Below are 25,580 nucleotides of genomic sequence, written 5' to 3'. Positions count from 1 at the left end.
CAATGCTTAAATGTTTGTTCGTCTGCAGCCGCGAACTGAGGAGGTCATTGAACGCCTCCTCAGTGATCAGACTCAGTCATTAAGGCCATCACTGTTCGTCCAATCATCATCGAGGATGTTTCATCTCTCTAAATTCATCTCTAAATTAAAACTGGACAAACTGAGCAAGCCATAAACACATCCTCCATATTCAAAAAGTATGTTTGTGTTTAACCTCCAGATCTGTCCTCAGCCTTCGGCTCTTTCCGTCCACTGAAATTAAATATAATGACCCTCCTGTCCCCTCAGGGCGGACATCTCTTTGAGAGCAGAAATGTTCTGGGTGGTCAGACAGACGGACGAACTGCAGCAGCAACAAACAAACCAAGCGCTTCAGGGACGCAGCTCGACACTGTTCGCTCAACAGACACTGAGGGAAGGTGACAGAGGCGTCTTTGGACTGAGGACATGTTTGTCCCGCTAGCAGCGAGACTAAACGATGGAGCTGTTAATCTAGTTTTCATGAGTGAAAGTTTAGTCTCAAAATATTCATTTATTGTTTGTTTATTTGTTTTATTACATATAGTGAAGTAACGATGAAGTTAACATTAACAAAACCACGTACAAAATAGTGAAACAACTGGAGCCATTTAAATGGACTGACGGACGAAACAAACCAAAAACAACAATCTGAGCTCATCTGGACGTCCGTGTTGCAGCAGAAGGAAAATTACAATAATCTCTTCAGCTGCGTCTTCACAGATTCTTGAGATATTAATCTGTTCGTCACTGTTGTGTCTTTGGTTTGAGGTGGTGTCATGTGACCCCTCCTCACCTGCCTTGTCTGATAACTGTGTATTTACAGAAACAATGTGGTTGTTTCAAAACTGTTAAATTTCTTAACAGTTAGTAAACTACATCATGTCTGTCTACTCTGACTGGACACTGCTGATCTGTACGTCTTACACTCGTACAGGAAAAGATACGTTTGCTTGAGTTTACAGCACTGTGTCCACTCGGGACATAAATAGGACAAGTTTACTGTCTGTTGTGTCTGTGATGAACACAGCAGCCTCTAGTGGACGCTAGCAGCACTTCACTGTTACTCTCCTTTTAAATTAGGGTTAATTATTGATTAGAAGGTCCTCATAAATGCATAAACACAATTGTGTGTGTGTGTGTGTGTGTGTGTGTTAATGAGCAGGTAAACACAGAGCAAAGTCAACGCACACAGAAACACACACATCCTCCTTGATGAAGGACGCAGTCACATGACTCTGACACAACAACACACACACTTGTACACTGAGTGTGTGTTTCTAATTTTGTATGCCTGACTGTGACACACACACTGAGACAAGGTCGCCGCCTCTGATTGGCTGTCTGTGAGACGCTGTGACTCAGAGTTTGAAGGTTCGTAGGAGACAAGGTGATCAGTCACCGACACAAACTTCAGCTTCACCTTCACACGACGCTCAGAGACACAAAGAGACAGGAGACATGGACACACACTGAAACGTCCTCGGCTTCTGTTAAGCCCTGTGTTCTTACCTGCCGCGACAGCATGTGGCAGGCACTGTTTCCACCTTGTAAAATGATAGAAACGACAGACAGAATATAAAACAAACAATGAATGCATGAACGTTTCCAACTGTAATATAAAGTGCGTGTGTTCAGTCTCGCTGTGTGAATAAAGTTTTCTGTTGGATTTTAATTTCACCTGACGGAGACAGAAATCCACAGAATCTCTTCTGTCCGAACGCTGAGCATGCTGGGAAACGCAGGGATGACCATCAGATAGAATATCAGCCTGAGTGTGATAATAATGAATGAAACTTGTTCTAAAGAGGAGGGGGAGGAGGGGAGGAGGAGGTGTGGAAAGTAGGCCAGAGAGGAGACGCAGTCACCAGAGACGCTGTTAAAGTGGAGGATTCATTTTGATTTTAACGTCGTTCTCTCTGAAACGAACTTGTGCCTCTGCAGAAGTTTCCTGAATGTATTTACAGTAATGAACTTACGGAGGGAATAAAAGGAGTCATTATGACCAGAGTGAAGAGACTGCAGAGCTCTGGCTCCTCCATGTGGACGCTCACTGAACTGCAGCTTCTTTCAGAAAACACTGGAGAAAGGCTGCGTCAGCTCCATTTTCTGCTGATTGTCTAAAAAAGTAAATCGTGCATTTAGTTTAAACATCGAGTTTCTGTCAACAGCAGCAAACTGAACCCTTATTATTCATAAATACATCTGTATGCAGAGTTCATCTGCAAAACTGTCTGCAGAGTCCTCATCGTTTGTTTCCCCAAATAACATGAAATAGTCATTAACTCAGAGGAAGAAAACTTCCACATTAACCAAGAAACAAGAAAAATGAAGATATAAAAATTAATAAATAAACCTACGGTATGTTTCTATAATAAAATCTAGTTATTTAAGTGACGTTATTTGTGTAAAAATGAACTTGAAATAAGAGATAAAATAAGACTATCTGCCAACCAATCCGTCCATGAATGAACAAATTATCTCAGCATTAAACTAAGTTTCCTATTAGGAGAAGATGAAGATGTTTCATCTCTATCAACGTGCAGCAGGCGTCACATTTACCAACAAAGAAGAAGATGAGATGAAACAACCTTTCCAGCTGTTGATTGGTTAAGATGAAGATGCATTATAGTATATTTAGAATATTTATGGTCATCTGTAACCATGCTACAGTAATGTATTATGATTGTAGTGTTGTTGTGTATCTAGTATTTCGGGTGATTTCCTGTGTGGTGAAGTGGGGAGGAGCTGTGTGACATGTTGAATTTTCTCAAAGTTAAAACCGGAAGTGAAGTCTAACCTCTGGCCGTCTCTCCTCGGTCAGATACGGCGACATGGTACCAAAGACCATCATGGGGAAGATCTTCGGCTCCGTGTGCTCTCTGAGCGGCGTGTTGGTCATCGCCCTGCCGGTTCCCGTCATCGTCTCCAACTTCAGCCGAATCTACCACCAGAGCCAGAGAGCCGAGAAGAGACGGGCACAGAAGGTGACGACCACAAACACTTTGTTGAAACTCAAACTTTCTCTCACGTCGCAGCTGAGAGTTCACGTTCAGTTCGTAACATCAGCAGTCAGCGAAAGGTTTGCTGTGTTTACTGCAGCAGATCTCTTCATCTCATTTTAAGGAGACAAAAGAGGCACAAACACACATAACGTCTGAGCTTAATTTAGAAATCTGAGCTTCTGCATAATCCACAGGAGAAAAGAGAGGAAGACAGAGAGAGGAAACTGTCCAGAGCTGCACTTCCTCCAACATCAACACATGAGTTTTCTGGTTGTTGATCCCACAGGGAGACCAATAGAAACATGATGTTGGAAAGTTCCAGCTGAGTCACTTCTCTGTCCAACTGCTGCTCAAACTAATGCACCAAAACAAATAATAGTTATGTTTTCTCATGATCTTGACTTAATATGTCATCAGTGATATCTGTATCTCACACCGATGACAAGAGAGATCTTATCATTACAAGATCCATGATACCCAGATTTCATAAATACGCGAAAACTGTTTTTTAGATTTTTATCATATAATTACTGCAGATCCAGATTTACTGGATTTATTTAAGCGTTAACATGAAAGCCATCCCTTAATTTATACTTTAAAGGACATTTGCTCAGAAGTTATTTTCTTATTAGATCAAGATATCATCTTGTTCCTGCAATTTATCTTTATTTTCTTTTTCTCACAATTTATTGTCTTGTGCACTCAAACCATCATCCTGTTAGCCAATTCATCATCTTGTTTACACATTATTTTGAAAATTCATTCTTCAGGATGTCAGAGGTTTTCTGTTTAACCCATTCATTTATCTATTAATTAATCTGATATCCAAGTTTTCCGTCAGGTGGTCTCAGGAACACGACTTCCATTATGTGAAAATCACAAAATAAATCTTTCAAGATCACAAGAAAACAAAAAATAAATAAATAAATAACTACACCATAACGGCTTTAGCTTTGTGTATAAATTTGATTAAAATCAGTCCTGAGGCTTCTCAGTGTCTCTGTTCTCCAAACGAACACCATCACGCCGCAGTTGTTTAATGACTTTGCTGCTCTATGCAGTTTTTCACACACATGGAGAACACAGTGGGTCGGGATTAATAAATGTGTATGTGTTCACAAACAGAAAACCAGGCTTGCTAGAATTCGCGTGGTGAAGAGCAGAGGGGTTAACGCTTATTTGCAGTACAAACACAGCCAGCTGCTGATTGGCCTAGATGAGGTAACCACAGAAATGCAGTCGTCGTCGGGCAGTGCTGCTGTTTTTTTTTATCTTTTCATGTTTTCTTTCTCGTTGTCGATCTGTGACTCAACATGCTGCAGGCTGCTGCATGCTGGATGCTGGATGAGAACCGGAGGGGGATTGATTTCCTCCTCATGCTGCCTTTTCTCTGTCTTCATCCAGGGATGTTTCTCTTTCATCATATGATTTCTTTCTCACTCTCTATTTATCTTTTTCCATCTGGTTCAGCAGTAACCGTTTTTCTGGAACTCTGAGCACTTGTGCTACTCTGTTAGGCAACACATGACGGCAGAGTTGCATTACATGAGCTGTTGTTTTCCTGTAAAGAGCAAAGATGCCAAATGATGCCAGCAGCGCTACCTTGGGGCAGTAATTTGCCTTTGGTTTCATGCAATCAAACCCTTCCTGATCAGTTCCTTCTAAAAACTGAAATGCACAATTCACAGCTTGTAAGTTGTTTGTGATTTTCTGCTACCAGAGACTGTCCTCTCAAGATAAATAACTGCAGCAGCTGTTTGTTGAAATTCCTAAAATGACGAATGTTAATGTTGAGCTGACAGTAACTTCTAGTGGTCATGTGAATTATGACTGTTGTCTGTCAGGAACAAATAAGGAAATACTGTGACATTGATTTAGACCCGCAGAACCTTGTACATAAAAGTTGCTCTCAGCTGCAGTACTGAATGTTAGTGAGATCGATTAAAGTACTCGTGGACTTTGTTGTTGTGTGACAAACCTTTGAAAAACGTTCATATGAATCATATGTAACTGCGATTCAGATCAGATCAGCGTTTCTATAAAGGCAATCACAGCATGTTTTATAATTTAGTTTGGAAGACTCGTTGCTGGCGCAGGTTGGTGACATTAATGTATTATTCACTTTGCTTCTGCGCCACACCTTTCAGTTCACAGCTCAGTGTCCCTGGTCACGTGTCGAGGGCCTTAGACCGGCTGACTGTGTTAGGGTTAGGGGCTGAAGTTCACTGTGCTGATGAGGCTTTAAAACTGATTGTGGGTCAACAGGAAATGTTACTGTTGAACTGCCTGTCTGTCTGTCTCTGCCTAACTTCACCGTCTGTCTGTGGCTGCTGCACTAACTCACTTTTATACCTCGTTTCCTTCTTATTTTCTTTCATTCTTTCCTTCTTGCACCTCTCCATCCTCCGCACACATCTCTCTCTCAGCTTTGCTCTCACACTGTACACGGAGAGCAGAACCACGTTATCAGCCCCACCATGCGTTAGTCCGTCACAGTAGCTCACCTGTGCACGTCCTGGTCCTCAGGTGTGGGGCACCTCACTAACAGGAAACCACTCTGCCCATCTCAACTCCTTTCTTCTTCTCTGTCTCCTTCTTCTTCTGTGTTTTGTTTGGACTTGTGCATTTTGATTGGCCGTCCCATGTGGCTTGCCTGCCAACTGACTGGACTGTGCTGCTCATGACATCATCACTACACGTCTTGGGTTCCATCACCGTGTGGATGAATGAGATCCAGCTGAGCTTCATGTCAATCAGCCAAACACGTGGCATGGACAGGGGCGGAGTCAATGCAACACAGAGGTGATGGTGGACGAAGCAGTGCTCGACAAACGCTGATATTTTTAGGAACAGTCTGACATTTGTAGAAAATAGCTTGTTTGATGCCTTATCCAGAGTCAGATAAGAAGATTTAAAAGAAAGGGTATAGATAGGTACAGAGTACATAAATAAAAAAGATAGGTCTGGGACACATTTAGACAAAGCTAAGTGCTAAGCTAGGCTAGCAGTCAGAGCTCAGTCCTGGTGACCCTCTGTCTGCAAGCCAGTAGGAAGCCCGTAGAGGCCCAAGGAGTGAGATGCATCACCTTGCCCATAGTAAGATACATTACTTTCTTTGGGGTTGCCAGGAGGGTTTGTGATTTCCTTTAGGGTCCTTAAGGTGGATTAAGGTGTGTCACTTCTTTTAGGGTACCCAAGTGGAAAGTGCATCCATTTCTGTAGTGTCCCAGGCAGGAGGTCCACAACTTATTTTAGCCCCTAAAATGGTCCTCATGATTGAGGTTCATGACTTCCTTTAGGATCTCTGAGAGTGAGGTTTGTGACATCCTTTAAAGTTAGGGTTTATTTCTTTCTTTAGTGTTCCCAGGAGTGAGGTGTTACGTCCTTTAGAGTTCCTAGGAGGGCCCCCAGGAGTAACGTTTATTATTTCCATTAGGGTGCTTCAGGATGCCCAGGAGTGAGGTTCATGATTTATTTTAGTGTTCTTAAGAGAAGTGAGGTTTGTGACCTCCTGTAGGGTTCACAAAGAGAGGTTGATGACTGACTTTCAGGTTTCTGATTCTGGGGAATACAGGTAGTAAGCATACTTCCTAAAATGGCAGACTATTCCTTTGGCAGTTCATGAGCTCCTTACTCCATGATCGCAGTCACTCTGTCCGTCCACCTGCATCACATTCAGCCTGAACCCCTGAGAAATATGAATACGGTGGCTCTCTTGGATCAAATGAGGCTTGAGTCTAAACAAACACACAAGCAGAAACACAAACACACGTACAGAAGCAGTGATAAAGCTGCTGAACAGTTGCGATTGGTGGCCTGAGTTTGAACCATTGAGTGATCCGTCACTTTCTAACTGACTCTGAGCCAGGAGGGGATTGTGGGTAAAAAAACTGGACTGACTGGACATTCTTACAACAGAGTGTTAGAAGAAGGTGGTAAGAACATTAGCCGTGGCCATGTTTGTCGCAGTGGGAATGCCGCTCTTTGTGATGTGGTTCTGGGTGGTTTGGAGGCGTGTCCAATGGCAGGCTCACTGTATGGTCATGTGATTTGTGTCCCCGAAGGCATCCAAAGAAGCAGGACAGGCGCTGGTGTGTAAGGCCAACCCCAAGTTCGAGGTGCATCATCATCACCTTCTGCACTGTCTGGAGAAGACCACGGTGAGAACATAAAACACACACAAAGACACACAAAGCAACATCACAGGTGCCACCGTTTTCAGCCGTCCATCTCAATTTCGATTGGTAACAGCTTGTTTCACTTATTTACATGTGATTGCTACTCAATAAATCAGTCTGTAGCTGCATCTTAAATAAACAAATACAGCTTCTGTCTCAGGTTGGGTTGTCAGTTTAAAGTGACCGTACATTAAATTTACTTAAAATTGATTTAGTGTGAAGTTTCTCTTTAAAGGCCGAATAATTTTTTTTTTTCATTTAAATTACAGGCGTATTAACTTACATAAGTACATACATAGAGAGAGAGTATATACAGTATATACTTTCAAATCCTACACATAGTGCCTTTAACACGATAAGGTGTTAAATGCTCCTCCTTTAACCATCTTCCCCTAGCCTCCTCTAACATCTTGCCTCTCTATCTGTCTCAGAACCACGAGTTTGTGGATGAGAAGACGTACGAGGCGAGCTGCAGGGAGGTAACTCTGGTGAAGCAGGTGTCTCGCTCTTCCTCCGTCTCCTCCTCTTCCTCACCTCACGGCTTCACCTCCTGCTGCACCCGCAGGAAGAGGAAGACCTTCAACGTCCCCAACTCCAACATGTCTGTGGGTCTGCAGGGCAGCGTCCAGGAGCTGAGCACCATCCAGATCAGAGAGAGACCACTCATCAACAGGTAGGATACACAAACTACAGGTTTTTGTGTCAACAAGGGGAAACATGAACATTCATACAGTCTGAGGAAGAGCTCTTCTGTTGGTTATTGAGGTGGTTTAAGTTAGACACAGCAACAGTACGAGCCACACACTCACAGACACTCTGTATATAAACACATGGCCCCAGAGATCATGTGACAGTGTATTCCCATGTACAGTCAGTGAGCAGGAATCCAGAGTATGTCCAGCTGTGGGAGGTCTGGGAGCTCTGGGAACTTTCTACTAAACATGGACAGCTGGGAAACCAACTCGTCTCTATTACAGCGTCCTTCTGTTTCTGTCTGACTCACAGTTTCAGTAACCATCACTGCTGGAGCTCTGCTCCCCGGTTTCCTCTTCATCATCATTTTCTACAAGATAACACATTTTTAGCACATACAGTTTGATTGATTCTGTGTAAATATAATTCAGCCATGTAGCTGCTAACCAGTGAGCTTGCACCTGGTGACACATGGCACACACCTGGTTACAACATGGACATGTTTTCATGTTCTTTAAAGCAGTCCACCACGACATGTCCTCTGCTGTATCTTATCTTTACGAATCCAGTGCATTTATATTCATTTATTCAAACTGCTCTCCTGCCAGACAGCAGCAGCTTGTGCAGGATCGCTGACTGTAAATTTGGCTGCAATTGCACAATGCATTCAAGAATTATGTAGAATAAATATGGATTTATAGTTGTGTATAAAGAGGTGACTGCGTAGCTGACATGCTCCTCATCCTACAGAGATACCAGGTGGAGAAAAAGAGCTGTGATTGGTCAGCTTGGGCTGCTTGTGTTTTCAGAATCCTCCAAAAGCATTATCCATCCAATCCAATTTTTACGATGTAAAATAATCGTAGATGACACTTGTTGGTGCTCATCGGTTCTTCTTTAGTCCATGGCCTTTTTACCAAGTGTTCACTGAATCACAGAGAAACAGGACAATTTTCAAAGGCTCATCTTAACTCGTGGACACTAAGTGTACAAAACTGTTCTCAGGTCCTGGTTTAGTTCATGTCCATCAGTTTCAGGGGGTTCAGTCCTACCTGAAGACCTCTACTTCACACCTCTAATGCTTGATTTCTCTGTTCCTGAGCTTTTAAGTTCCTTCATTGTGCCATGTGTCTCCTCTCTCTCTGTAGTCGTTCCAGTCGATCCAGTCTGAACGCCAAATTTGAGGAGACGGTTCCTTTGAACTGTGACCAGTCGTACATCACCGCCGCCGTTATCAGCATGCCCACGCCGCCCGGCACTACGCCCGAAGGCAACGACTCAGCCAGCAACACCAACTACTCCCAGGCCAACATCGTCCGGGTGTCCGCACTCTAGATAATACACTCCCCCTCCAGCACAGAAACACAACCCTCCCAGCCGGAGGATGACGGGGATCAGGGGTCGGGGGTTGATGGCCCTGCACCACAACAGACTTCGAGGGCGGGTGTTTGGATCATGAGTCCACAATAGAAGGGACGGGTTAGCAAAGCTCTCATTGTGGAAAATGTCATTCAGCTAACCCCGCCTTAGACTGCAATTTTTTTCTTTTTCTTCTAGGAAGGATTTATATTCCAGCAGTCAAAAGATCTGAAAAGAGAAAATGGTAGCAATTTGGCTGATGACTCATCTCTATCTGAGAAATTTAAATCGTCACCATTGCTATTTTTCCAGTCCTATATGTCTTTAAATTTGATGTCGTCAAACACGAAGAAAGCTTATGCTAACATAGATTTCTTAATCTTGAATGCAGTTTAAAGGAAATGTCTGACATTTTGGGAACTACACTGTTAACCGTCTTACCAGAGTTAGATGAGAAAATAGAAGAGTTTCAGATGTATTTAGGATAGCTTAGCTCAAAGATTGGAAGGAGGGGGAAACTGCTAGCCTAGCTCCATCAAAAGAGAAAAAACTCACCTTCCAACAACTCCAAGTCTGTCTGATTTACAGGTATCGTGTTAGCTAAGAAGCTAGGCACTAATCCAATCAAGAGTCAGCTGGGTTTAGTTGGCTGGAGCTGGAGATTAAAACCTAGAAGTAAATCTCTGGACCTTAAAGCTAACTTGATTCATGACTTTGCCTTAAACTTTACAAATAGTTAGCATTAAAGAAAAGTATCTGGTACTGTAATGACAAATGACCTCTGCTAAGCCATAAAGAAAAAGACACAATTATGTCATTACATAAAGGACCTGTGCTTAATGTTGGAGAGTCCTTGGTATGTCCTCGGATTTGTTATTTAATGAAGGTGTTCGGCTACCAGTCTTCCAGACGTAACTGCTCCTAAAACCACAATGTCTCATTTTCTATTTCTACTTGTGTGAAATAAACAAGATGAAACATGTAAAGGTAGTTTTGAATTTGTTGGTAGGTATTTTTTTCTCTTCACATTAGCTTTCATTTAGTTAGGCTAGCAGTTTACCCATCTTGTCATTTTCCTGGGTATATCAGCTCTGATTCGGAGTCACGGTCATGGACAGCTTGTCATTGAAATTTCAGTTGATCAGGCACTCAAAAGATTCATTATGGGATGGTTGTTGAAAATAGGAACTCACCTTGTGGTTATCAGTCTTCCTAATGAACTCTGATACATTTTGAGGGTGGACAGAAACAAAAAACAAATGTTTTTGTTACATCATACATGACTGACAGTGTTTTTTATCCGCAAAGTCACTAAGAAAATTGCCTTCTATTTCGGTGAATTTGTATTTTCAACATTCATCCCGTAATCAATTTTCCGGAGACCAGGGGAACTCAGAGATGGTTATCCAAGACCTACCCCATCTGTGCCCAGGGCAGTTTGTATATTACTCTGTGGCTCGGTCACATAGTGTACTATGCAAACCTTCAGGGGAAAATCAATTACTTTCTTATCTTTAATCAGCAGCAGGTTGCACGATCTACAGTCTTAAAGAGTCTTAAGATGTTTACTTGGGGTGAAACTAATAACTAAATCCAAGGTTTCGGCTGTTTCTGCAACACAATGAACAGCTACGACTGAGGTCATGTGCTCAGTGTTTTAAAATACATATAAAGATAACCAGTGTGTCTTCATTTACTTCATATTTTAATTAATTTTAAATTGGACTATTTGATTATGTTTAAGTCAGCGAAAGCTAAACAGCAAATTTAATAATTTAATGAAATATGCAATTTTAAAACATGTTTTACAGGGTGTAGGATTGGGGGGACAATTTTGTATGTTTTATTGTATTTTTTATTTGACTTCGTTTTATTTTATTTTGCTTTATTATTAGTATTTTTAAATTCAATTTATTATTTGTATTTATTACTTCATTATATAATTTTACTATTTCTTATTGTTGTTTATTAATTTACTTATTTTAATTAGTTTGTTATTTATGCATTTATTTGTATTGATCTATTTACTTACTCATTTTTATTTGACCTTTGTAATTGAATCCTGGCAGCACTGGACATGTGACCAAATCACAGAGTAAGAGGAGGTCACAAGAAGATGATATGTTGTGATATGAGTTCTGGACCAGGGCTGTGTAAAATGGCTAACAAATGTTCTCAAAATGAGAAGCTTTTCCTTTAAATCACTGATTTGGTGGAGAAGGTTTTGTATTTGCAGCTCTGACGTAAAAGGAGAAGACGAGGAAACCCTTTGAGCATGTTCAGTATCTGTTTGTGTGTTTGAGTGCATGGATCAGTGTTTCCATGTGTGTCGAATGTTCCTCTGCATGCAGATCTCACTGAACGTGTGCTGCCAATTTCAGCAGTTTTCATCCATACAAGCAGTCCGGGATCTGGTCCTGACTCTGTATGTATTCATTTTATACCTGACCTTTCTGTCAGAGCTGACTGCCTTCCTCTCTGCTGTACAGGAACATGAACACATCTGAACCGCCATCATGAAAAAAACGATGTCAATTTGTGATAAGAAAAACGTTTGTCTTTGCACCGGAGCATTTATCTTTGTTGTCTTGCTTGCAGATTTATTTAACGCACATATTGCCCTTTTTTTTCTTCTCAGTGTTCTTTAACCGGGGTTAAAGCACTGCGTCAGGCAGAGACTTTTTTATGATACCACAAGTTGACAGAACTTATTTCAGGGAGATTCGAGGATCTTTCGGGAAGATTTACATTACTGAGACTGTACTGTATTTAAATATGAATAACTATTAGAACTACTGTTATTGCAACAATAACCCCTTTAAAACATCAAAAACATGTACTAAAGTCAACGTCCCTACACCCAATTCTCCCCATAAAACAAAGCATCCATCCTTGCTGTTAGCGGCTTCTTAGTTTTAGATCTTATAAGCTGTATCAACTTTTATTCTGTGAGTTAGCCAAACTACAAAATAAACAGTTGGCTTTTTAAGAGAGCAATGACACTGCATTGTTTTAATATTTTAAAAGTTAGACAATGCAAGGACTGTTGTTCAAAAAGACCAACAGAGTGATGAGTCTGTTGGTCAGTGAATTACATTTATATATATTATAGCATTAGCTACCTGTGCACGTCATTTTCCAGCCCCGTCCATTGTAGCTGGATAGCAATCGAGTACTGATCATACTGAGCAACAAATATAGCTAGCAAATGGTAAATAATAGTCTGAATTCAGTTATACTTTTAATCACATTAAATCAATGTTTTTATCACTTTAATTAGGTTCGCTGTACATTCAGCTTGTCCCATTAGTCTGTGAATTTTTACATTAGCTAACACTAGCTAATGCAGTATTAGCTCAGCAGCTAAAGGAGAGACTGAGAGCTTCAACAGGCTCAATTTTGTCGTCACTAAATATAATTCCACTTTTAAATGTAGCCTTATGATTAAAACAATGACAAAACAACTTTGAGTATTACAGTAATGTAGCAGCTTTCACTAAATATGAGCTACACAAAATTTGACCTTACTGATTCTGACAGTTAAGTGAATAGTTCTTCAATTTGGGAAGAAACGTTATTTTTCTTTCTAAGAGTGAGATGTTCAGAGCTGGACGTGGTTAGCCTAGCTTAGCGCTTGTTTGTCAACAAATGTTTCCAGCAAATGACTTTCTCTAAAACCATATATTATTTTTACAAATTCGGTTTGTATGCAGACTAAACAAATGAGATCCGTGTTAATTGGTGAACTGTACTGGTATTATATTTTTTAACTTTACACAGACTTAGGGTAGCTGTTTCCCCCAGCTTCCAGTCATTATGCTAAGCTAGGCTAGCATAAAAATCCCACTCAGAAAAAAAGTGAATGAGTATTTCCCAAAATGTTTAACTATTCCTTTAACTGTCAGAATCAGTATGCTAATATTTCTCCTCTATGTCCTATAACTACCAAGACAACACCAAAGTCTGTTAATATTTTGGTGAATATTTTAGATGCAGTTTTGTGCTGTAGCTGAAAAGGTCATCGATCCATCTCGTGTTCACGAGATAAGTATTTGTGTGCAAAAAGTGCGTGTGAAAAGCCATCTGTGTATCCAGGTTAAATTTGACCTAAATTTGGTTAAAACGTTTTCTAAATGTCTAGGTTACATTAAACATTATTCATTGACTATATCTCAATGCAGTTAGGACTTGTTTCACACTGAAATATCGTTACTGAAAGAAAATATTCAGTCGTTTGAGTTTTGTCGTCTCCTGACAAATGAGGAAACACTAAATAGCCTACTTTTTTGGTATGAAAATGGTCAGATTTAAAGATCTCCTTTCTCAGAAACATCAGTATCTGCCTGTACTGGTCAAACACCAGTCTCAATGCACCATTTCACCAGTGGTGAACAGAGATGAACTTGATTGTTTGAATCCATTTTGATACGATGGCGATTCTCCTTTTCTTAAAACACATACTGTGACTACCATCCGTCCACACCTGTAAATTCATTTTCTGGGTGGATTATGTGGATTTGATGACATGGATTTTTTTTCCCAGATTCACCTGGTGGATGTTTCTACGCCACATTTGGATTTAAAGTTTGTTGGGAGAAAAGAGCACAGCGGACACGTTCATGTGATCTGGATTTCGGCTCATTTGGCCATCGTGTCGAGCGTCTGTGGATGGCAGAAATCAGTTCAGCACTGATGCAAACATATTCGAAAAGGTTTTAATGGCTGATATCTCCTCTCGTAATGCTGCAATTTAATCTTGAACTTGATTAAAAGCAGATTGATTTCTTTGTTATTATTTCAGGCGACAAAAGTTGCCTGGCATTACGAAGTGAAAGTGCACAGTCCAACCCTGCTAGCAGCCCCTAAATTAACCCCCATCATCCATCACTGCTTGGCTGTAATGTGACATATGCAACACCAAACTTCTTTTTTGTTTATTCTCTTGTTTTGGTTTTGTAAAGATACCATATGCTTTGAATTTAGGGATAAGGGGGAATAATTATAGAAGCATATTTTTGAGTATCATATTGTTGAAAGAAATAAGGATTATTATTATTATTATTATTATTATTACTGTTGCTAGTGCAGATGTGCTGTAATTGTTCTTTATGATGTTGTAAATCATCTTATATTTTCAATCATTTCCATAAGCAGTTGTAGTGTCTGACGTTCAGTTGGCGTTCCACATGATATTTTTCTAAAGCGTCCCCGGTCCCGTCCCCAACATGCATGCATTTGGACCAGTCGTCATGTCGGACGGTGGAAGTGTTAAAATTATTTACTTGTAAATTGAAGAAAGTCTGAGGATGATTATGATAATTATTACTTTTGATTTGTTACAGCTTGTGTTATATTGATAAAATATGAATTATTGAGGATAATATAAAAAAGGAGAAGCTTCCATAGTTTTAGTCCGGTGCAGTGTCTGTAAATAGAATAAAACATTGTCCTATTAAAACACAAAAACAAATCTGGGTATCTCTTTTCATTCAGCACAGATGGTCGAAATTCCCAAAACACAAAGATTTAAGGGAAATGTTTCTCTCTGTTAATTTCACGTTGGCGTTGTACTCAGTTTACAGTAGCGTGTTTTTTATCAGTCGGAATGAAAGATGCTAATTCGTCCAGCTAACAGTTTGGCCAGGAGCTGTACATTTATAAAATACAAATCATACCACATTTTTGGGAAATACTCTTTCTTTTCGAGAGTGAGATGAAAAGATTGATTACGATTACATCACGATAACATAACCGATACGATATGATATGTTACAGTAAGATAAATTCGGACATGATACAATGTGATGTTATGACGAGATACAGTATCTTACAATAAAATGCAATATTTAACGTTGCAGTACAATAATATAGTAAGTGTTAGAGTAAGATAAGAACTGATAGAATACACTGTGGTATGTTATCATAAGATAAGGTATAAAGATATGATACGATCATATTCGATCCGATGTGATATGTTGTGATAACATACAGTACTTTACAAAAGCTAAGATATGATACGATGTGTTATATTTAAATAATATATAGTACTTTACAAAAGATGAGATACGATGTGATATATTACAATAAGATGCGTTACATTACAACAAGATGTGTTCCGAACACATAAGACAACGTAATGTGATGTATTCTAATAAGTTATGGCACATTGCGATAATAACGGTCCCGGTCTGATGATGTGATGTGTTACGATAACATACAGTACATTATGATAAGATACGATGTTATATGTTAAGATGCGATAAGGTGTATAAAAACAGACGTGTAAAGTGTGACGACAGACTTTATCTCCAGCAGCAGCAGTGTCCATTGGCCGCTGAGAGTACATGAACTATTTATACACTGTACAGAGGTTGTGGAGGTAGAATTTCATACATGCTGGATGTTAAGAGCTTTTCACACTGAACAGCTGACACCCTCCGAGTGTGTGTGTGTGTGTGTGTTATATTCTCCACTTTCTCCAACAGCTGCAGTGCGACTTGAGGAATGTGTTTGAGGTGAGATGTTTGGTGTTTAAGACTGAATCCAGTGTTTTCATCAGCAGTTGGGATGGACAGACGGCGACCTCCTCGACCGCTTCATCTGTCCCGTCTGTCTTCATGAATTTTCTCACTTATCTTAAACAGCCACCTTTCCACCGATACTATGTAGAAGTACAGACTGCTAGTACTGGAACAGTTTCATCAATATGAACATATTTGTATTTATAGATTACACTAGTGGCTTCCAACCTTTTTGGAATTAAGTAAAGACTACCTGTGACTTGTCATCAAGTTATTTCCTCAGTGTGGTCATGGGTTATGAGCAGTCATTTTTCTTTCACAGTCTCACTTGAAGGAGTTATAGAAATATGTATTTTACATATTTGAGGGACTTTTAGAGGGCTGAAGAGAAGAAATTATCCAGTATAAGAAAAAAGCAAAAATTAGAGTTAAATAAGCACGCTTCACAGGTTTTTTGTCTCTTTAATCATGTCCTGAGCCCTCAGATTTACCTCCTGGGGGGTTTCTCCAGGTATGGAACCACTGGATATTTTTTTCATTCATTGTGATCTTTTTCAAAAAGATCATCGTTTTGTAAGAAATAATCCAGGTACAATGCATGGCAGAACTGAAACCCTAAAACCTGCTTCCTACCTCCCTTCAAAACCAGATTAATAAATCCTTGAAAACCTAACAGGCCTTAAACTTGTCGTTCTCGCATGTTTAGGTTGGACTCTCTGGGAGTCGAACAGGAGAACAATTTGTAATCAGGACAGCAGCGTTCTTGTTGACATCACCACCTCTGCTGGACTCAGGTAATTACACTTCAACACACCTGTACACCTGCTATGTGACAAAATAATCTCAGCTCAAAGGTTCGCTGTCTGGATACAGCTGTTGGACAAAACTGAGCAGACAAATAACGCAGTTTGAGAAAAGTTGTAAAGCTCCAAATTCATTACAAGTTGTTTTATTTGAAATGGGGGTTGATGTAAAAAGGTTTTTATGTTTATGTTTTTTATGTTTTATGTTTACTCAAATAAACAGCCTCATCCAGTTACCCCGCCCGGCTCGTCTGCAGAGAGTCTGGTAACTCAAATCAAACGTCCACAGTTTGTTCTGAAGACAGATCAGTGTGATCCTGCTTTAATCTTTAGTTTTTATTCCAGTGAGAAAATGATCAAACGCTCCAATAACTGTAGGACAAATATCATTAAATATTCAACACCATGCACATTTTCTCAAATACAATATAACACTCTGCTTATCTTCCAGTGGGTCCTGACACGCCTCAGCGACTGACTCCAACTACTCCATTTTGTTCTTACACAGTGTGGCTGAAAAAATCTTTTAAATAGTCGATGTCAAGATGTCTGTTTAGTGGTGAGAAACCTGAAGAGAAGAAAGTTGCTCCTTTCTCAAACAGCGGTTGTTTCCATTAGTGCTTCAGTTCATGTTCTCATGAAAACCACCAAGTACCAAAAAAAGTACCAGAATCCACCATGTTTCTGCAGAATGACCTCAGTTCAGTTCAGGATGTTATTTGTTAACAATCTTTCATCATCACAGAGTTCCTGATGAGTTGTCTTCAAATCTGCAGCAACCTCACAACTCCGGTCCTTCATTTCTATCAGTAAACATCACATTTTAATATCACAAGTTAATATCTGTGATCGCGGTGACGTCACTGAAAGACGATCGGACAGGTTGGAAGCTAACCTGTCTTGAAGCTAACAGTCAGCAGCGGACGAAATGAAGCTAACCTTTTACTTTGGGTCTAAAATTTGGCAGCACCAGTTGGGTTCAGTCGGGTTAGTTCCTCAACACGTTTGGGTCTCCATTTTAGGAAGAACACCCAGTTTTCTGGTGCAAGGAGGAGCCCCAGGTCGGGTCTTTGTGACTATGAACTGAGTGGACCCATGAAGATCTGTTGAGGGTCGTCAACTCAGATCTCAGATATTAACTTGAGAAAATGTATAATTACTGACAGAAATGATGAATAATAATAATTCAGGCTGCAGTTTGAATCCATCTGCTACGACAGACGCTCCATCTCAAACTGGAGTTCACTTGGTTTGGTGGCAGCGGGGGTCATTATAGTGCAGCTTTTATGTGTGCGGTTGCAGCCTGACTTTGAAGCTTCAGCTGAGGGTCCGTGTGTCACCGTGATGGGGGTGGAGTCATCCGGCAGTGGTGTTGTGGAGTCCAGTTCTGACTTTCGTCCGTAATAAAGCGCCCAGAGCAGCGTGAGGGTGAGCGCCATGGCCAGGATCTGAGCCACGCCGATGGACACGCCCAGGAAACGCAACACCTGCAGCTGCTTCGTCCCTCGAATAAAACTGTAGATCTTTGGACCACAGCCCTGAAACACAAGCATTCATGTAGCAAGAAGATAAAAAATGAGTGTTCATGTCGGCCTCTCAGTAACAGCTGTTGGCAGATAAATGGTCTTATGTGACCATGTCACATTAAATATGTTACATAATATTTTCTGTTCTTTCCGTTCATTTTCTGCAGTGAGCTAATTTCACTTCCTCAGTGTGCTGCAGAATAAAAGCCTTTTAATGTGAAGGCAGTGGTAGGCCTTTACTGTGAAACCAGAAATGTTGACGATGACATTCACAGTTAGCTAACGTTAGCAATGATGGACTCGATATAGTTTTTATTAAAGTTAAGTACATTTACTTTGTCAACAGGCCGTCTTTAAAACATTGAATGAAAGAAGTAACATTAGATAATACATTTCATTACCTGTATACCTGTCGTTTATTCCTACTGCTATAAGACTGTTTAACAGCACTGCATAATTCTGTACATAAATCTGCACATTTGTACATATTTATATTCCCTGTGTATATATCTATTTTTGTTCCCCATAATTTTTATATCTGTATTTATTATATGTATATTGTTTTTTTTTAAATACTTCTGGTTTTTTATTGACACAGTGCTGTCTGCTGCGTGTTTCTGCACCTTTCTGTCTTTGCTGCTGTGACTTGTAAATTTCCCCGCTGTGGGATTAATAAAGTCTAAGTCTATGTCTGTCTGTCTGTGTTTTTGAGTTCACCGTGTGACATAAATACGAGCTGGAAAAAGCTTTTAAAACATGAAAAAATGATCGAAACTTAATTTAGTTCACATACTACAAACTACACTAATAAATTAAAGTCACTTCTACTTTGCCATTCTGTCGTTCACTATTAAGCTTCCCTCAATCAATTTCCTGCACAGATGTTTCACATTAAAAGCCTTCAAGCTGCTCAAAGGGCATAATCCCTTCTTTTCCTGGTCTGCTTTTATTGTGAAACATTTGCAGGAAACATTGAGTTTCATTGCTTCACAGCGATAGAAAAAAAATAGTAGGCCATTATTTGACCTGCTTTTATCTGCAAATTTACATTTTTTTTTATAGGCTTAATTTTAATGTATTAGATTTCCATTTTTTCTCTGTAGTATTTCAATATTTGTTTTTGTTAATAGTTGGTACTAATACTTTAATTTCCAGTTATATTAACTACGTGTTATGTTTTCTGTTAGTGTTATATAAAATACTTTTACACTGTAAACCGTCCCACTCAGTAAATATCTTCACAATTCTTTTGCCACCAAATTTAAGGGACCCTTTAAAAAATATTGCTTTATTCTATGGGTCCATATTTTACCCTCATTTTCCTAGAAAGGATTAATTTGCAGAAATTATTGGAAAAGTAGAACCAGCTTTTAATTAGTGCGCTACTAATCAAACTGAGAAATTTCTAATTTTCCTATCAATATGAGGACAGGCCTCATGAATCCAGCTCCGGCTGACTTTGCTTTGGATCATCATACAGATGAAGATACATAAAGATGTTTCAAGTGTTTGATGAGTGTCTGCTGAAGCTGCAGACTCTTTTAACTAGCTTCTACACTGCCAGACATGAAAGATGATGACGAAGAGAAGACGAAGAGGAGGAGTCTCACTATGTTATATATATATTTTAAATCAGTTTCCTTCTTCACAGCCATTACATCAACATTTCCTCCTCAAGTCAAAGGAAAACTATTTGGGTTTTTGTTTCCACATATCAGCAGGTGGATCATCACAGAAGATGAACAGCTCGTCCAATGAGAGGTGGCGGTGTCTCACCTCTTGGTGGAGGTCACTGAGGTCGTGGTAGTGGGCGTGGCGAGCACATCCTGGATACTGATTGGAGCAGCAGGAGTCAGGTGGCCACTCCATCTCTGTCATCTCCAGCCAATCAGTGAAGTAGATCACCCCGCAGCATTTAAACTGTCCACAGGTAAACACACACACGCCTGTCAGCACACAGGTCACATGACCACGGTGTGTGTGTGTGTGTGTGTGTGTGTGTGTGTGTGTGTGTGTGTGTGTGCGCGCGTGTGCGTGCGTGCGTGACCTCTGACCTCTGTCTGGAAGCTGTTCCAGGTGTGTGTGAGCCACTGGTAACGCTGCAGGCCGTAGTTTGGCATCCGAGACTTGAGACTGATCATATCAGAGCGCTGCACTGAGGGCTGAACACACACACACACACACACACACACACACTGAGTTGTGGAGGGAAACTTCAAAAAGTTAAAGTTAGCTGTCCTACTGAAACTATAATAAGTAACGTGTTTGCTCTGTGTGATGTCAAACGTAACTCCCCTACTCTCGTAACTCTTGACATTTCTGTTCCGTATAATCACAGGAACACATGTCTACGCATTGTGTCTTTAAGTAAAACATCAGGTTTTAAACCTCCTGTCCTGGAGTTCTCAGAGTCACTACCTGTCAACAGGTGACCTCTGTGTCACACCAACCTCCCTCTGCTGTGTCCTGATAATCATCAGCCAGCTGTGTCAGCTCTCTTCTGATAAGAAGCCATTCACACTGACTACAACACCCACAACCCCCTGCAGGCAGGCGAGCACAGGTGAGATAGTGATGTCAGCCTGCAGGTAAAAACACACACAGCTGCTGTGTAGTCTTCTGTGAAGACTTCATCTGTTGACTGTAACAGCTTCTTCTTCTTGTGTGTAGTTGTGTGTGTGTGTGTAGTTGTGTGTGCAGTAGTTGTGTGTGTAGTTGTGTGTAGTGGTTGTGTGTGTGTAGTTGTGTGTGTAGTCGTGAATGCGGAAACAGGATCTGATCTGAGAGCAGCAGCAAGCCACTCGTGTCTGACATTTCTGGTTATTCTTAGAAGAGAGACGTGTTTGTAACTTCAGTTTCTATCAGCAGCTGAATATATCTGCAGCTGCTCACTACCTCCTCTCTGATTGGTCGGTTTGAGACATCCACATATAAATAAATGTTTGCAAATCATTCACATAATATTCAAATAATATCCACAAAATATCCACATACTTTATGGAAGTGAAAAACTACAACGTCTTTCATTACAAAATAAAGTTATTTAGCAGGAAAAAGTCACGACATTGTGAGAAAGAAAAAGCTGCTGTGATGCTGCGATAATTTGACCCAGATTGTACAAATCATCTCGTGAATACAATATTTAAATGTTTGGGTTCTCTGTAGGCTTCAGTTCTAAAGACAAACACAGCGTTTCGTTTCCTCACCTCGTCGTAGCTCCAAACAGCGCTCGCCAACTCCACACAGAAGATCACCAACAGGCTGCTGAAATACTGGAACAGAGGAGAACACAGACTTTGCTCAGCTGTTCTTATTAATGTGGATTCACAAACACTCAAACTCGTCTTTGTGAACTAAGTTCAGTTACGTTTTGTTACTTCACATGTGATTTGCTTTGTTTTTCTCGGTTAAATTATATTAAGTTTGAGCACATGAGGCCAAATTAACCTCACTTTACATTATTACGTATGAGACGTAATGTAGTATATAGTATACACTGTATTCATATTCTCCTGTCAAATGTTCTCTACTAAAGTATAAAAACTGCAGACTGCATCTACACACACACACAAACACACACACACACACACAGTACAGTGAAGATGGATGTGTGTGTCCTCAGGGTGTAAATATCAGCAGACTGTTGCTTTCTGCTCTGTTAGTGCTCAACTGCATTTACAGCTCACACACTTCAACCACACACACACACACACACACACACACACACACACACAGTATAATCTCACCATACACACTCTCCTTCTGCTGTCTGTCAGGTTAGTGGGAGGATGAACTTTTGACCTCCACAACTCCTCATCCAACACACACACTGTAATACACACTGCAACACACTAACACACACTGTAACACACTAACGCACACTGTAACACACTAACGCACACTGTAACACACACTAACACACACTGTAACACACTAACGCACACTGTAACACACTAACACACTGTAACACACTAACACACACTGTAACACACACTAACACACACTGTAACACACTAACACACACTGTAACACACACTAACACACACACTGTAACATAACACACTAGCACACACTATAACCGTCAGCCAGAAACAGCCTCATGGTTTTAAAAGCAGTCTGTGGACAGGATGAGGTGGAGAGGTTGTTTCTGTTGTGATGTGGTCTCCCAGATGTCCCAGTTAGGGTGTGTGAACTTCCTGTCTCTGTTGGTTTCCCATCATCCCCTCCGGGAGTCCATTCTGTAGACTGAAGCTGCTCTCTGGGTCCCAACGTCTCATCTTTCAGAGACAGACTGAAGGGACAATCTTATCTGCTCTGAGGGACAATAGAGACACCTGACACCTGGCCCCGCTCACTCAGGTGACAGCAGACGGGTGATCTGGATCACAGACCGGACCCCGTTGAGACAGACTGACCTCTGTTTGGATCTGACTTTGACTTGATGTAATGAGGTGGACGTGCTTCATCCTGCAGCTGCTGTGTTTCTGATTTCATGTCTACCTGCTGCAGTCACCTGGTTACAGTCAAACCTGTGTTTACTGATTTCTCCTCATTTATGATAGATGTCAATCAAACTGCCACTCCGAGACACTACAGTGTGATTAACATGTTTGGAAAGGAATGACAAAGGATGTTTTTGCAACACTTCGGTTCATCTCAACACCTTCTGTTCAAATTGTCATGAAACATTTGCATTATATGAATAGCGCAGATTTACATGCATCAAATTTAAACGTACATTGTGTTTTTATTTTACAAAACATAAATTCATCCACAAACGAGTATATCTCAAATTTACCCACTTATGTAACCGCAACCGAGTGAGAGCATCATTTGTGTATGTTGCATATGATCAAATTCCACCTATAAAACGTGATCCAGATGCTGACGTACCCAGGACAGCAGCAGCAGGTTACATTTGAGCGTGCCACAGTATCCCACCATGGCCACGATGATGAGGAAGCAGCACACAGTGATGATGACGGGATGAACAGCTGGAGAATATGTGAGGACGGCTGCTTCCTCCAACCTGAAGACACACACAGACAAAATTCCAGACTGACCGTATCCGGGAGAGTTTGGCTTCATTTTTGTACAGTGGGAGGAAGTGGAGACGCGTCGGCCATCTTTATATGCAGTCTATGGTTATTACATTGGTGGCTAAAACAAAGCTAGCTGACGTTAGTTGAATCTAGCTAATACAAAGCTTTCTGTGATTATAACATGATGACCAACATGCAGCAGGCGATCGACAGTAGTTTGTATGAAGCTCAGAGGCCCCACCACTGAAGGGAGGAAACCTACTTACGACCAGCCTTCTCGGACACTTTAGGAAACGTAAACTCAGAGCCTGCACAGATACACCTGGATTGTTCTGTCATCTCATAATCAATCAATAATATGATAAGTATATAATATATAATATAATATAATAAGATGATTTAAACACACTGCAACTTAAACGCTACTGAGACTCGAAGACAGTTGGAGTTGTTGGACAGTCAGAGCTGCAGACACCACTGTGTGTGCGGAGGTGAGGAAGTAGGCGGGGTTTGAACTTCTCTCTCACCTGTTTTCTGTCCCTTTTCATGTGAATAGCTGAGTGAAACACTATGGAGCTCTTCAGGAGAGACTGAACCAGGATGCAGACGACCTGGTTCATGTGAAGCAGACTGAGACCTTGAAGCTCCACATCCATCAGGCCTCATCAGGATCAGGTCTGACTGTGTTACCTTACTCTGTCTGTCTGTGTGAGACTCACCTGGTGTGGGCTGTCAGGGTCAGGACGGTGTTCAGGGGGTCTCTGATCCACGCTGCCACTCCCAGCACACATGCTGACATCAGCTGGACACACACACACACACACACACACACATGGATCAGTTTCTGCTGCCTACAAATAACATCTCAGAATGTGAAACATGTTCTCAGACAGGCGGTGGCCTACTTTCACTGCAAACTTTAACTTTCACTGGAAACATGTTTCAGAGTGGGGAGGGTGGGGGGTGGGAATGAGTTTATTATCTCAACGTGACAAACTGTAATCTCATCATCACATCTGGATTTTACATTTTCTCAAGATAATAAATCAGAAAGTAACTGAGTACATTTACTCAACTACTGTATTTGAGTACCATTATGAGGCTGCTTTATACTTCAATATACTATAAATATTTCAATACATTTAGATTCATACATTCATCAGACAGCTGGGGTTACGGTACAGATACAGATCACCATGTCTGTCTGACGAAATGCTGCTTCACATGTTCACATGTAGCTAAACATGACATGTGAAATGGTTTCCACGTGTGATAAACATGTGAATGCACATTTGCAGAGATATTTCACATGTGAACTGGTGTTCCACATGTTATCAACTCGCATATACTTTAGACTTAATGTCATTAATGTTGTGCTCTTCCCCTGATTATGGTCGATTAGTGATCGATAACCCCATCGGAATGAGCTGTAGCCGCTGACAGAGTTAATAACCAGTGTGTTGTCATTAGTGTCTCCTCTCACCCAGAACAGCAGGTTGAGCGCATACAGCAGACAACGCAGACACCTCACCGCGTCCTCCCGAGCCATCCCGACCGGAGCTCCGGCGTCCTGCTCATCTGAGCCCGGGGCACCATGGCAACATTCTCACTGCAAACACACAACACGGAGCCCGGAGAGACTTCTGGAGATTATCACTCATTAGAGAGGAGCCTCTTCTCAGACTGCGTCTGCTCAGTGCGTAAAATCCGCATTCGGCTCTCTGCGCGTCTCTCACTCGGCTCTGTCCGGAGACTTGTTTTAGCAGCTCGGGTTTATCCGTGAGAAGCTCCAGGAAACTTTCACAACAGGTGGTTTCTTACTTTCCCTCAGTCCCGCCGGGATGATGGAGTGTGCTGAGCTGCGCGCAGCGGCGGCGCTGACATTTCCAAATCAATCATCACTCACTTAGCCGGACACCGCCAGAAAAACGCACCGCGCGGATCGGTTTAAAAACACGTTTCTACGCGGATTCACGCATTTGCACTAGGCTACTGGTTTTATGTGATCCAAAAAGTTCAACCCGAAACTCCAAAGCTGAAAAACAAAAAGAAAAACTATACTAAGATCCGCCAGTCTGCGTTAAATCCTCTCCAACAGGCTCCGGAATCTGACTTAAACGCGTAAACTTTCCTTCTGCTGCGTTAGAACTCCAAACTGTCGAAGTCCGAAGTGTTGGCCGAGGTTGTAGCCGGAGCCCGGAGCAGTCTGGAGAGGGGCGGTGCGCTGTCTCGTTCCGTCCTGCCGCTTCTTCTTCTTCCTCACTAATTAAATACGTGCAGCAGCAGCAGCAGCAGCCTCCCTGCCCCCCTCCCTCCCCCGGTAGTCAGTGAGTCCTGGGGGAGGACAGAGGAATGTGTCCGCCTCCAGCCGCAGAGCCGCGGGGTCAGCGGGCCAACAGGCTGAGAGTGTTGTTGTGTTGAAGAGGATGAAGCTG

General features: G+C 41.3%; 2 protein-coding genes across 7 annotated transcripts in view; one reads left to right on the top strand and one right to left on the bottom strand.

Annotated features, from left to right (window-relative positions):
- Positions 1-10,219, top strand: part of kcnd2 (potassium voltage-gated channel, Shal-related subfamily, member 2) — a 51,923-nt gene extending 41,704 nt beyond the window's left edge. Inside the window, exons 2-7 of one of the 6 annotated variants that reach the window (XM_070928776.1) lie at positions 2,843-3,005; positions 4,149-4,244; positions 6,258-6,260; positions 7,088-7,183; positions 7,633-7,874; positions 9,052-10,219. In XM_070928776.1, coding sequence (XP_070784877.1) covers positions 2,843-3,005; positions 4,149-4,244; positions 6,258-6,260; positions 7,088-7,183; positions 7,633-7,874; positions 9,052-9,229 — 778 coding nt within the window. In that variant the 3' untranslated portion in view covers positions 9,230-10,219. Of the gene's footprint in view, positions 1-2,842; positions 3,006-4,148; positions 4,276-6,257; positions 6,261-7,087; positions 7,184-7,632; positions 7,878-9,042 lie in introns of all 6 variants that reach the window. The other 5 variants (XM_070928773.1, XM_070928775.1, XM_070928771.1 and 2 more) reach the window with 5 other exon arrangements.
- A 6,021-nt stretch (positions 10,220-16,240) lies between these two features.
- Positions 16,241-25,139, bottom strand: tspan12 (tetraspanin 12). Its single transcript, XM_070929002.1, has 7 exons — positions 24,629-25,139; positions 23,865-23,947; positions 22,997-23,132; positions 21,310-21,375; positions 20,158-20,265; positions 19,880-20,023; positions 16,241-18,115 (listed from the first exon to the last, which is right to left on the bottom strand). Exons 1-7 carry the CDS (start codon positions 24,692-24,694, stop codon positions 17,789-17,791), a joined length of 930 nt encoding a protein of 309 aa, XP_070785103.1. The 5' UTR covers positions 24,695-25,139; the 3' UTR covers positions 16,241-17,788.
- Between the last annotated feature and the right edge of the window lie 441 nt (positions 25,140-25,580).

The sequence above is a fragment of the Enoplosus armatus genome, chromosome 22, assembly GCF_043641665.1.
Source record: "Enoplosus armatus isolate fEnoArm2 chromosome 22, fEnoArm2.hap1, whole genome shotgun sequence".
In the NCBI taxonomy this organism is placed as follows: Eukaryota; Metazoa; Chordata; class Actinopteri; order Centrarchiformes; family Enoplosidae; genus Enoplosus; species Enoplosus armatus.
The sequence above is the reverse complement of the archived record's forward strand: the minus strand, read 5'-3'. Positions and strand labels throughout refer to the sequence as shown.

What these genes read in the sequence shown, in the direction of transcription:
- tspan12 (XM_070929002.1), bottom strand. Translation starts at nt 24,694, where the DNA reads ATGGCTCGGGAGGACGCGGTGAGGTGTCTGCGTTGTCTGCTGTATGCG. An exon ending in CTGTTTGGAGCTACGACGAG is followed by an intron (nt 20,266 to 21,309) that starts GTGAGGAAACGA and finishes GTGTGTGTTCAG; the next exon opens with CCCTCAGTGCAGCGCTCTGA. An exon ending in TCAGTGACCTCCACCAAGAG is followed by an intron (nt 18,116 to 19,879) that starts GTGAGACACCGC and finishes CTTGTGTTTCAG; the next exon opens with GGCTGTGGTCCAAAGATCTA.